The sequence below is a fragment of the Protopterus annectens genome, chromosome 5.part0 (assembly GCF_019279795.1).
Source record: "Protopterus annectens isolate FY-2018-M chromosome 5.part0, PAN1.0, whole genome shotgun sequence".
Classification (NCBI taxonomy): Eukaryota; Metazoa; Chordata; order Ceratodontiformes; family Protopteridae; genus Protopterus; species Protopterus annectens.
The window spans coordinates 808,786,116-808,799,971 of record NC_056735.1 but is presented as its reverse complement, the minus strand read 5'-3'; the positions used below and the strand labels follow the sequence as shown (position 1 = coordinate 808,799,971).

At 41.6% G+C, this 13,856-nt stretch overlaps 1 protein-coding gene across 1 annotated transcript in view; it reads right to left on the bottom strand.

Annotated features, from left to right (window-relative positions):
* Window positions 1–301: 301 nt before the first annotated feature.
* Window positions 302–13,856, bottom strand: part of LOC122802843 (high-affinity choline transporter 1-like) — a 526,136-nt gene continuing 512,581 nt past the window's right edge. The window contains exon 9 of the mRNA XM_044072630.1: window positions 302–1,609. Coding sequence (XP_043928565.1) covers window positions 1,076–1,609 — 534 coding nt within the window. The 3' untranslated portion in view covers window positions 302–1,075. The remainder of the gene's footprint in view (window positions 1,610–13,856) is intronic.

The following is a 13,856-nucleotide window of genomic DNA, read 5'->3' as shown; positions in this document are numbered from 1 at the left end:
TCTCAGTTGAACTAAAACCCTGCAGAACAAAGCAAACAGAACATGGTAAACCTCCTAGAAAACTAGACTCCCAAGCAATCAGTGGAAAAAAAATAGCCACATAGCATTGTAAATAACACTCCTCCAGTAACACAAATGTACACTGAAATTATTGCACACTCAGCATCCAGGAAAACTAACAAACTGTAAAAAAGTAAACCTGTAGTTATGAAGTTAATTACTGCAGAATTTTGATAGCTTTGTTAATTTTATTTATTTTTTGCAATATCTAATTAAGAATGCATTTTGTGACCATCACTACTTTTTTCAACACTGTATAGAAAGCAAAAGCATCAACTATTCATTACAATGAAGTGTCATTTGGATCAATTGCAATAACTAAATGATTTTACATGATGTTCCAATGTTATATTCTGCATTCTTTAGGCTGAAAAATCACCTGCTAAACAAAATAGTATTGAGATACTTGATTTCTGTGTTTCTTAGAAGTTACTGAAAAACAGAAGTGGCAGATTTTATTGAACAGCATTTATTAATTCATTAGCTTTTTCATGAAAAGAAAGACACAACAAAGTAAATATTTGATCTTTAAATGGTGATTTCTGTAGGAATGAACATTTTATTCTTAGTGGCTGGCGTTTTTCACAGCATGCTCACAAACACAGCATATTTTAGAAACACCTTAGACACTAACAACCATGTTATAAATACATTCACGGCAACTAAATTTCCTTTGCAAAAAGTCTGTTTTGCACTTTTACATTATTGTCACAGGTGCTGTTTAAAAGCCTTGACCAGTTTTCCAGTTATTAACAAAGTTATGTAAATTAGCTCTCTCAGAAACATTCAAACTGTCTCAATGCAAATTTTTAGTAACACTGTTTGGGATGTCATCAAAATGGTAATGAAGTTCTAATATTATTTACTTTTGTGGCATTGCGGCATTAAACTGCTCCTTCTTTTTTCCTTGTTTAGAGTTTCTTTCTCAACAAGTGGATTCTGTGTGTTAGAAAAACAAACTGCATTGCTGATAGCAATGTGATTCTTCACCTACTTCTGAGACGAATGCATAGTGCTATTCACTGACAGAATTAGTGAAACTGATTTGGTTATTTACTCTTTCAGAAACACTTGTTATTTCTCCTTGTGGTGTGCTTGTAACATTATGTGAGCGATTCACGTCATATGCTTTCCGTTTTTCATGTAATGGATTATGGAAGGATAGAAACCGAGTCAGATATGAAACAGCTACAGTAACTGCCAGAGCCATCAGCATTGTAAGTGTTTTGAATGGAAATAGCTGAATAGGATTCCCATTGATTATCTTATACCATGGGTATTGAATGACTGCTGCAATATTTAGGAAAGGTTCCCCAGCCAGAAGTCTCATTACTAGTCCCACTAAAAATCCAGCAACTGATCCATATGCATTCATATTGGGGATAAAAAGAACACAGATTAATTGCGGAAAGACAATAGCATATACCAACTCTCCAGAAACAAACCAAAGGCCATAAACTGAGTTGGAACAGAATGCCAGACCAGATGCTACAGTTCCAAACACAACCACAGATACTCGTATAACCCACAGCAATTCTCTGTCAGATGCCTACAAGACAAAATGATAAATGAAGTTAACAGCTGGAAATTATGACTATCATTTTAAGCATTAGCTCATGCACTGAACACAATTGTATACAAAACAGAACAAGTAGAATGTCACTGGACTTTCTTACATCCTTAGCCAATAACGTGTAAGGATATATGATGTAAATTATAATTTAAGATTAAAGTAGACAACAATGCCCCTTTTTACATGGTGGATGTGACTTACGATTTATCTTCTACAATTCCAAATGCATAGAAACATTGTATAAGATCCCCCTCACTAGTCAGCCTTGTACAGAAGCATGGGCTGCTTATAATGTCTGCTTTTATCTTCATTTCTACAAAGAGCTGCATCTATAAAATGAGCTAATATGTTAAAATTAATCATTCAAAGAATTAAAATGGGGCATTAGTAAAATATCACAAGATTATCCTAGCTAGTTTCAAAGGCAGGGAGTAATCTATGATATGAAGTATGAGATAATGCACATTTTCTTTCACTCCTTTTAAAAAGTTCCAAAACTAATTTCTCTGCATAGATATGTAACATTTTGTAGGCCTGCCATTACAACAGTGCAATGCATCCAAGTATCCACCCACAGACAGACACACACACACACACACACACACACACACACACACACACACACACCTATCAGATGCAGAGGAGGGCTGCTCCAGTGACATTTTCCTGGGTGTACCAAGGAAGAAGGGGGCAATCTAGGGTTATAGCAATTCTAGAAAGGAAAACAGTACCTCATATTTACATTATGGTCAACGCATGGTGGTGCTGTGTCAGAAAGAGCTGTCAAAATAGCCACAGATGTACTTACCATAAAGGAAGTGGATGGGGAAGAGCTACTGAGGCCAATGCTATATTAGCATGCACCCGAGTTAGACGAGCCTGCCTCAGCATAGGTTGTACAAAAAGTGAAAAACATGGCAAAGTACATGTCAACCATACCCAGGTAGGTCATCTAGAAAACCCTACAAGATATACAAGCAGTTGTTGTTGAGACATTGCTCAATGAGAAGCAGGTTTCCTAGATTGTAACACACTCATAAAGGAAAGATACTGCTAAGGCATCAGGTGAGAGTGTTCCATGATGATAGACTACATGGCACAGAATTGCCATCTACATGTTGACAAGTTCATCAACAAGGTCAGTACACAAAATGAAACAAGACCTTCAGGGGTACTATTTGCAATCCCAGTGAATGTATAAGATATGAAGAGGTCCAATCTGCTTGCTGTGAACCTGACATTTTCAACCACAAGCTGCATACTGTATCTGCGCAATAATATTTCAGTATATATGTATGTCAGCCAGGCAAACTCTTGATTTCTATTATATATATATTGTGATTTCTATTATGTTTAATGAGTTACAGGATACTTATGCTACACTATTTGACAATGTGATAGATACCATGTAGATAACTGCCGGTATAGAGAAGGTGGGTTACCACAGGACCTTAATCTTTTTTTTCATGACAACAGTTAAGGTGTCCCTGAACTACATAGAAAAATGTTCAATAGTCAAAACACAGAGGATTTAATTTCAGTTTCACAGAAATAATCTCTATATACAAATGTGGTGATTATATCTGACAATGATGTGTAGGAGATACAAGGCATTTTCACATATGCGCAGGCAACTACTGGAGTTAGCTTCCTGACTCCCAAGACATTCTGGGTACTTTTTGTAAGATATCAAAGGCATTCATTGTTCGGGCTTATGTGCTTACTTTGTTCTCTGTGAAAACTGTCCTTGCAATTCCTCATAGGAGAGCATGCAGTGCAGAAGAGAAGATAACCTCACCCTTTCTACCTGAACTTTGAAGCTGCTTTCTGGCCTTAACTTAACTGGACCCTTGAGTTCCCATAGTTTAGTAGCACTATGGCACCACAGTGTGAAGAAAAAGATTTGACATAGGCAGGCATAAAAATAATTATCACCTGAAAGTTCTGTGAGACTAGCAAAATAGGATACATGACATGAGACTGAAGTACCATCATGGGAAGAACTCATTACCATATAATAGGTGCTATAAATAATATAATGCCATGAGATGAAGTTGGCATATTTGCATAATATTGTAGACCACAGCATGGCCAACTTCCTGTCCAATGCCAGACATCATCTCTTCCCCTGAAGACATAGTAGCCTGTTGCTGAAAAGTGAGTCCCAGCATAAAAGCTCTTATACACACACACACACACACACACACACACACACACACACACATATATATATATATATATATATATATATATATATATATATATATATATATCAAATCATTTATGTTGGGACGTATATATATATATATATATATATATATCAAATCATTTATGTTGGGACGTGGTGTCAAATTAGAATTTTATTTCATTTGAATGATTACAGTTTCTGGATCTCATGACCTTCTCAGCATTTGCTTTCTGGGTGATGTTTCAGTCAAGTTGTTTTTTTGACTCTCCTAAATGACCTTTGACTTTCACTTTGTCTGACAGTTGACCTTTGGTTAATATGAAATCACTTCAGTCTGCATTGTCATGCTCAACATATAGGCAGCCAGAATTAATTGTCTCAACATATCAAAGGGGTGTGGAGGTTATATACATTAAATAATGTTCTCTGTTAAAGTAAAAGAAAAATCTTATCACATTGGCTTTATTGTAGTCTTTTATGGTAAATTGCACTCTAAATATAGTCCAGAATTCAGTGTTACCTTAACAATTTTGCCAGCAGCAGCAAGCTGAAATCGACATATGTGATGCCTTTACAGAACAAACCGCATACACTTGTGTTGAGTTCTTGCTTTTATAGCTGCATCTCGGCGTTTGATAAGAAATATTTACACAAAAGGCAAATGTCAGTGTATGCAGCTGACAGCATCTGTTTTCTCAATGACACGTCTGTGCTGCAACTTTGCTATTTATTAGTCGCGGCTATCAGATGCACTCATAGTGACTCAGCTGCTGGTCAGTCACAGCTACCATAGCAAATTTTCTTCTTATGTGGGACAATAGTGTACACCTTGTTGTTTAGACTATCATTTGCATCATACTATTTAGCAGGTTGCCACTGTGTAATGTCTCCTCTTATGTTTTCTGCTTTTTGAATGGGCCTATTAATGCATATTATTGTTTTTACATTTTAACAGTTCAATACAAGAACCAAAGTGCTTTACCTAACAGTCAAACTTTTCATCTAAAAACTGTCAGGTTCATAGTTCCAGACACACCAGCCACATTTCTAGCTGGAGCAGAAGCAATCTGCAAATATTGTATACACTTTCCCAGAAGAACTTAGTAGATAGGTTACTGTTATAGGTTGGCCATCTTGTGTCTCCTTACTCAAAATAATGATTCCAGGAGAGAAAAAGTACAGTTTTGTACCTACCATAAATGTAGATGTCCGATAGGTATGCAACTGCAGTCCTGCCATATGGGTTGGCCTGCCTCAGGCAGCCCTTCGGTCGGCCGGATTCCAAAGTCTGGGTCCGGCGTCGGCTGATGTCACCCTTTCCCCGACGTCAAAGCGCCTGGGGTATAAAAACGTCAGCAGATGCCATCTTCTTCAGTGTTTCTTGCCCCAGATGCCAGGTGCCCTCTAAGGAAGGCTAAATTTTGAAAAATAGAGAAAAAATTCCAGACAAGTACAGCATAAAAACAAATACACCATAAAAGATTACCCCAGGTATCTAAAATGAGGGGTAGAAACCCAAAAGTATACCACAGAGGGGTAGGTGGGAGGGAAAGCCTGTCTGCAGTTGCATACCTATCGGACATCTACATTTATGGTAGGTACAAAACTGTACTATGTCCTTCAAGGATGCAACTGCAGTCCTGACATATGGGTTGAATACCATAGCCAACCTGGGGGTGGTAGGCACTAAGACAAAGATGGTGTAGCTAAAATGCCCTGCAGGACTGCAGAGGCAAACCCTGCTCTGGACCTGGAGTATAAAGGCAGGTTGTAATGTTTGGAAAATGTATGCACGGAGCTCCATGTAGCAGCTTCTAAAATGTCCTTTGTTGCCACTCCTCTTAAAAAGGCTGTGGAGGTGGCTGTAGCTCTGGTGGAATGTGGCCTGATGTCAGCTGGCAGAGTTTTTCCATGAAAAGAGTAGCAGAATCAAATGCAATTTCCAATCCATTTAGAAATTGTCTGTTTGGAAATTGCTTTTCCCTGCAATCCAGCAGTGAAAGCTACAAAAAGCTGGTCAGATTTTCTGAAAGACTTTGTTCTGTCCAAGTAGTAGCGCAACTCTCTGTGTATGTCCAAGGTGTGCAGAAGTCTCTCTCCTTTATTTTGAGGATTGGGAAAGAAGGTAGGCAGGTGAATAGCTTGATTCAGGGACACCCTGGATACCACCTTTGGCATGAATGACAGATTGGTTCTCAAAGAAACTCTGTCCTGGTGAAAAATGAGAAATGGTTGTATTGCCATAAGGGCCTGTAGCTCAGAGACTCTTCTTGCTGAGGTTACTGCCAGAAGGAAGGCTGTCTTCCAAGACAGAAATTGCAACTCTGAAGATGCTGCTGGTTCAAAGGGAGGAAGAGTTAATTTTTCCAGCATGAAGTTGAGGTCCCATGCAGGCACTGGTGGTTTCCTTGGAGGGTTGATGTTCTGTTCTTTATACCTCTTAGAAACTGTCTTAGCAATGGGTGAGAAAATACAGGCGGATCAGTGTTATATTTGGCAGATATTGCTGAAGCATGTATTTTTATGGAAGAATATGAAAGGCCATTGTGGAGCATTTCAGCCAAGTATTCCAGGATCTGTGGAATGCTCATCACTGATGGGTCTTGACCCTTTTTGCTGTTCCAGATAAGAAATCTCTTCCATTTTGCTGAGTATGTTTTTCTAGTGGAAGGTCTGCGCGCCTCCAGGATGATATCTTTTATCCTTTTGGAAAGTGTATCCTGAGTAATAGTCATGGAATCTTCCACGCTGTCAGCTTCAATGTTTTCAAGCTGGGGTGTAGTGTCCTGTAATTGTGCTGTGTCAGAAGAAGTGGCCATTGAGGAAGGAGCCACAGATTGGTGTGTGTCAAGCTCCGTAGCAGTGGGTACCATTGTTGTCTTGGCCAGTCTGGAGCTATCAGCATGACTTTTGGTTGCTCTGTCTTGATATTTAGTAACACCTTGGTCATCAAAGGAAGAGATGGGAAGGCATATAGTGTTAGAGAGTTCCAACTGAAGGAGAGAGTGTCCACCTTCCATGCTTGAGGATGGTATGTCCTTGTGCAAAACTTTTTCAGATGGTGATTGAGGTGGGAGGCAAACATATCTATATCCGGCCTTCCCCATGCTTGAGCTATTTGTAAGAAAATGTCTGGATGCAACATCCATTCGTGTGGATCCATGATGTTTCTGCTTAGGCTGTCCACCAGAACATTGTCCTTCCCTGGTACAAACTGGGATTGTAGCTCTATTTTCAATTGTAGGGAAATATCCCAGAGATTCATTGCCAGTCTGCAAAGAGGGTAGGAATGGGTACCTCCTTGCTTGTTTATGTACCACATAACTGTGGTATTGTCTGTCTTTATTAGTAGATGGCCCTGATGCATGAACTTTTCGAAGGCCTTGATTGCATGTATCACTGCCAGCATTTCTTTTTGGTTGATATGCTGGTGCTTTTCTTTTTGTGTCCATTGTCCTTGAATGCATCTGCCCTCCATGTGCGCCCCCCCCCCATCCATGGTCTGAGACGTCTGTTGTTATGGTTTGACTTGTATGAGGCTTGCTGAAAGGCAGACCTTTGTTTATCTGGCTTGCTTGAGCCCACCACAGAAATTCCTTTTGAAGGCATGGAATGAGTGGGATCAATGTTTCCAGGCTGTAGCTGTGCTGAGACCATAGACTTTTTAGATACCATTGTAGTTTCCTCATATGCAGCCTTGCATGTGGAATCAGAAGAATGCAAGATGCCATGAAACCCAGGGCCTGCAGGATTTTCCTTGCAGTCATCTGGGTGTGTGTTGCCAATCTTCTGAAGTATTCTGGTAATTGTTTTTGTTTTTCTTTTGTCAGAAACGCCATCTGGGTGTTTGTGTCCAGTGTGGCACCCAGGAAAGGTATTTGTTGGGATGGTACGAGCCTTGATTTCTGAATATTGACTGTGTATCCCAAGGCCTGCAGTAGGTGAATGACATAGTCCACATTTTTTAACATGGCTTGTTGGCTGTCCGCTTGTATAAGGCAGTCGTCCAGGTAAGGGTATATTTGTATCCCCTGAAGTCTGCAATGTGCAATTACTGATGCCAGGCATTATGTGAACACTCTGGGTGCAGTAGATAAGCCAAAGGGCAATGCTGAGAATTGATAATGCTCTGAGCCTGCAAGAAATCTGAGGTATCTTCTGCAACTTTGTCTGATTGGGACATGCAGGTATGCCTCCTTGAGGTCCAGAGTTACCAGCCAAGACCCCTTGCCCAGCATGGGAATGAGTTGCTGTAAAGTCAGCATTTTGAATTTTGGTACAATAAGGTAAGTATTCAGTGCAGACAAGTCCAGAATGGGTCTCCATTGGTTTTCTTTTCTTGGAACAAGGAATAGTCTTGAATAAAATCCTTGTCCTTGTTCTACAGAAGGAACCTTTTCTATTGCTCTTATTTGAAGTAGGTTTGTTATTTGTTTGAGTGCCTCTGCCTTTTGATTTGGTGGCAGGTTTGGCCTGCCATGTCTTGTTGGCAGTGTATGAAAATGGAATCTGTAGCCTTTGTCTATTATTGCAAGTATCCATTTGTCCTTTGTAATATTGTGCCAATTTTGTGAGAATAAAGATAATTTTCCGCCCAAAGGTGCTTCTAATTGAGCCCTGGATGGCGGAGTCAAAGTCAAGTCATTGAGATTGTCCTGGCGGAGCAGTGGAAGGTCCTGCCCCACCTCTCTGGTTCGGAGGCTGCCATTGACGTCCTCTGTAGGAGCCTTGAGTTTGCCCTCTACCTCTGCCACGTCTGTTTTTGCCTCTTTGAAATTTGTCTGTGTCAGGAAAGGACCAATGCTTAGAAGGCTAATTCCTGCTGAATCTTGGAGGCTGTACCTGGAGGAAATCTTTGACTGTTTGCACTGATTTTGCCTTTTCCTCTATTTTCTTTAAAACCTCTTGTGCAGTAGCACCAAATAGCTTATGTTTCTCTAGTGGTGCGTCCAAAAGCTTAATTTTCACATGGTCTGGCAATGTTTGTTCCTTTAACCAAGCATGTGTGCGTATGACCGCACCTGTCATTGCTGCTCTACATGAAGCTTCCAATGCATCATATCCACACTGAAGGAAATGGCTGCTAACCTGCTTAGTATTATGAACCAATTCCTGTAACTCCTTTCTATCTAATGGTTCAGGGGAAGCCAGTTTCTTTTGCAAGTCATCCAACATGTATTCCTGATACTGAATCATATGAAATTGACAATTTAATGCTCGCATAGAAAGGGTGGAAAATGTATATACTTTCTTGCCCCACCTTTCTAAAGCCCTAGAATCTCTTTCCGAAGGGAGTGGGTTCTTAGCAGTAGTGGAGGAAACCCCTTTAGGCCCCTGAGAAATAGTTTCAGGGTCAGCAGTATGGCCCTTGTACAAAAATTGATGTGTGCTGGGACCCTGTAGTACCTGTCTGGCTTGACAGGAGCAGGGGGGAGTGAGTCATGGGAAACACTAGATTCTAAGTACACATCATCTAAAACATTTAAAACTGGAGGAATAGCTAAGGGTCTATGCTGAGGTAGCTTTAAAAATTCCCTTAACCTTTTCCTAGAATCTGAGTATTCTTGGCCTTGCCATTTGAAGTGTTCCCTCATGGAATGAAGCATTTCCCCAAAGGAAAACTCCTCAGGAGGAGAAGCAGAGGGAATAGATTCCTCCGCATCAGAATCCTCGTAGGCCGGGAAGGCCTCCTCCTGGTAGTTTGAATGTGCAGAATCACCTGAGGCCTCATCGGAGGACTGGGAGTCTACCTGCTCAACCCTAGGCCTCTTGTCAGAAGGCGGCTGAGAGCCTCTATCTGGATGAGGCTGTGAACCCCTAATTAAAGAAATAAGGTCCTCAGCTAAACTTAAAATTTGAGAACCAGAAGTGGATCCCAGAGAAACAGATCTTGGAGGGAGAGACTTAGCCTGTTTGGCAGCCTTAGCACGTGTGTAGGCCTTAATGGACATAGACACTGGAGGCCTGGCAGCCCCACGTGCTGGAGTAGTCTTATCCACTGAAATGGTGTCAGAAATATCCTGGGCTACGGTCTCAGAGGGGAGAACAGAAACTGGCACCGAGCTGGCCTCCGGTACCGAAGTAACCGGTGGAGCGGTGTTGTCGGTCTGTAGCGGTTGCGAAACCAGCTCAGAAGAGACCGAGACACTCGCGGTAGGCCTAAGTGTGGTGTCGGCCGAGACCGCAGACCGCGGGTGTCGGTCCTTATCCTTCCATTTTTTAGGTAAATGTGCTGTCGGAAGCTCCGATGGCAGGATATAACAGAAATCTTTCCCAAAATAATCCTGTACAAACTCTGACCGACGTCTAAGAGTGCGTTTATTGAAAGAGGCACAAGCTGCACAGGCCGAGACATTGGGTTCTGGGCCTAGGCAGGGTAAGCAGTAAGAGTGGAAATCCTTATGAGGTATTTGTTTCCCACAAGTTAAACAATTATTAACTTTTTCACTTTTATCTGACATCGGCTGAGGCAAGAAAAGGTCCCCAACGGGGTACTTAGCTTTTTTGAAGACTTCAGTAGTTGAAAACACAGGAGCTGGTCGACCGGCACTTGCAAACTGCTTCTGCTTCGGGCGCCACGCGGCAAGAAAGACTGAAGAAGATGGCATCGGCTGACATTTTTATACCCCAGGTGCTCTGACGTCGGGGAAAGGGTGACATCAGCCGACGCCGGACCTAGACTTTGGAATCCGGCTGACCGAAGGGCTGCCTGAGGCAAAACAACCCATATGTCAGGACTGCAGTTGCATCCTTGAAGGACATCTAAGACATTATCCTACATTTGAAGACACAAATGCACACGCACATGCACGTACACACACACACACACACACACACACACACACACACACACACACACACACACACACACACACACACACACACACACACACACGAGCAGGTCGGGCTTCAATAGAAGTAATTTGCCTGTAAACAAGTCTCACTCTGTTGCATATACTGTAATTCTTTTTTCAGGGGTGGTGGGGTGTAGTGAACTGGAAATTATGTATACCTGGATATTTGGATATTTTAGTATTACTCTAGGGGACTGCTGCATTGAAAGGTAATTTTAATTAATTTTGAAGATAAGAAGTTCTAAAGTAGTGAAAATTTAGTATGATTAAGAATGGATCTTTGCTCATGAGCTTGTAAAAAATCCAGGTTGATGACAGTGGGTTTGACGAGTTTTCATGAAGCTGTGGTTCTTCCATGGGCCCAGAATGATGCACAGCTTTGAATCAGACAATGATGACTCTGAAGATATACATGAAACACTTTAGTGATCCAAGTGCATGCAGCACTCACTTTTTTTAGCATTCCTGAGGTGATGCTTTCACTGTCATTGAGCTGTGTCTCACCAAAAGTACTTGAAGCATTCCACGGGTGATAAATAATCAGGCAGTACAGTGTTAAATGCCAGGGTTTCCATACAATTATTTTTTGATATTATTGTATTTTATGCTTTGTTGTTGGGGTTAGTCCCACTAAGCTTTCAACCTCTTTGTAGGTTCTCTCACTCTGTCAGCATCATATGTTTACGTCAGGGATATTAGTATTTAAATATATATATATATATATATATATAGACACACACACACACACACACACACACACACACACACACACACACACACACACACACACACACACACACACACACACACAATTGCATTTGAAGTAACATCTGTAGGAAAGGAAACTGGTAGTGTTGAGGAAGTGTGCTTTCACAGCTACTCTATGTCTTCCATAGTCTGTTGTTTCTTGCCTCTGTATGGGAACATGAAGGGATGATGCTTTGCCAGAGATGGCCTGCATCTGTGTCCCTTGGTACTTTAGGCTCCTGGCAAAGGCTCTTGCCTCCCCTGTAGTGCCTTTTTTTAGGCAATACCATGATGTCAAAACCACAATATGAAAATCTCATCAAAATTAAAATTAAAGGTCATGCTGCTAAATGCTAAGAGTCTAAACATGAAACTGCACTCATTGCAAGCATTCTTAACCCTGGAAGAAGCTGAAATTTGTGCAGTCACAGAAACCTGGTTCAAAGCTGCGGAGAGCACCCCAGCCATACCAGGTTACTCATCTTATCATTCATACAGACCTCAAGCCGTGGGCAGCAAAACAAAAGGAGGTGGCATTGCAAGACATATAAAAGACATACACACCTCTAGGCTGGTCAAATAGTATGCTGCACAGAAAATACTCCAGGTGCAGTTAACAATTGACAAGACTCCTATTCAAATCACAGCTAGCTACAGGCCTCCAACTCTGACTCAAGATGCCCACTCCACCTATCTGGACCTTTTCGAATCTATCAAGATTCAACCCTTTACCCTGATCCTGAGTGACTTTAACTATCCAGCCATAGACTGGAAGAAAGACTCATGCAAAAACACAAATGCCCAGAGATCCCTGGATTTCGTCAATGCAAATGCCTTGGACCCATTGGTTGACACCACCACAAGAGGTGAAAATATCTTGGACTTGGTATTAACCAACATGAGTAACCACTGCAGCATCCCTACAGTGTCATCAACCCTGGTAAGACCCAAACACGAAGCAGTCACTTTTGAAGTCACCATCTCCCCTGATCCCCCCACCCCCAGCTAGGGTCAAACAAAAAAACTACTCCAAAGCTGATTACAGCCTCCTGAGTGAAGGCATAAACAGCTTCACAGCCCCCTCCTCCTCCACAGAAACTGGCACATATGTCTAAACTTACACCAAAGTACTATATGAACATTTATATAGCTCCATGGAATCAAGAATACCAGACAGGATGAAATCCTCCTCCTCAAGGAAGAGTAAGCCTGTCTGGTGGGCATCTGCAATAAATAACCTCTATAATAAAAGGAAAAAATTGCTGTCCAGGACCAAGAAGGAGCAGGTATCTAATTGTAAGCAATCTCTATTTGGAAGCAATCTCTCCTTAGCCTGAACAAGCAAATAAGAGCACTAGTGAAATCCTCCAAAACAAACCTCGAGTCCAAACTGGCCACATCTACTAAAGACAATCACAAGGCTTTTTTCACATATGTCTGCAATCTCAAGGGAAGCACCCAGATCTGCTCAGAATTGGTGGTCAAGGACACCACATACACAAGCCCTGTAGATATAGCCAACCTGCTGTCAGACAGGTTCAGTGAAAACTTCACTCTTCTGTCCCCCCCATCAGTAAAACAGGACGTGCCCATTACCTGTCTCCCTCTCCTTATCTCTAGGGAGCAAGTCATCACTGCCCTCTTAAAGGCAAAAAATACAGACTCCATGGAATGCGATAACATCCAAGGATGTATCCTTCATGAACTCAGGCAGGAACTTGCAGCACCATAAGGCACCCTATTCAACCAAAGCCTGAGTACCAGCTTCATCCCAGCTGAGTGGAGGATAGCTACTGTCATCCCTTTGCACAAAGGTGGAGCATCCACCAATCCAGGAAATTATAGACACATCAGCCTAACTAGCCTGATCTGCAAGGCCATGGAGTGGATTATCATAGACCTCATTAACAAGGACATTGGCAACATTGACAGTTGATCCAATATTGTTTGGTTTTGTCAAGGGGAGGTAATGCTTGTTAAATTTGGTTGACTTCTTTAAGACAGTCACTAAGGCCATAGATAAGGGAATGATAGTGCACACCACTTATCCTGACCTGGCCAAGGCCTTTGATACCATTGCCCACTCAGGTATAATAGATAAACTCTCTCAACTAGATATCGATCCATATGTTACCAGATGGGTAGCAAACTGGTTTACTGATAGAACCCACCTAGTCAAAATAGTGGAAGCTACCTCAAGTAGTATACCCATAACAAGCAGTGTACCCCAGAGATTGGTCTTGGGGCCTCTGCTGTTTGAGATATACTTCTCAGAGGTGCAAGCCAAACCTAGTGGGCTATGGCTGACCAAGTTTGTAGATGACTGCAAGGTGGGTGCTATCATCAATTACCCTAGTGATGTGGACATCCTCCAAGAATGTCTCACCAAACAAATGACTGGTACCAGAAACATGGCCTCAAACTGAATGCCGAA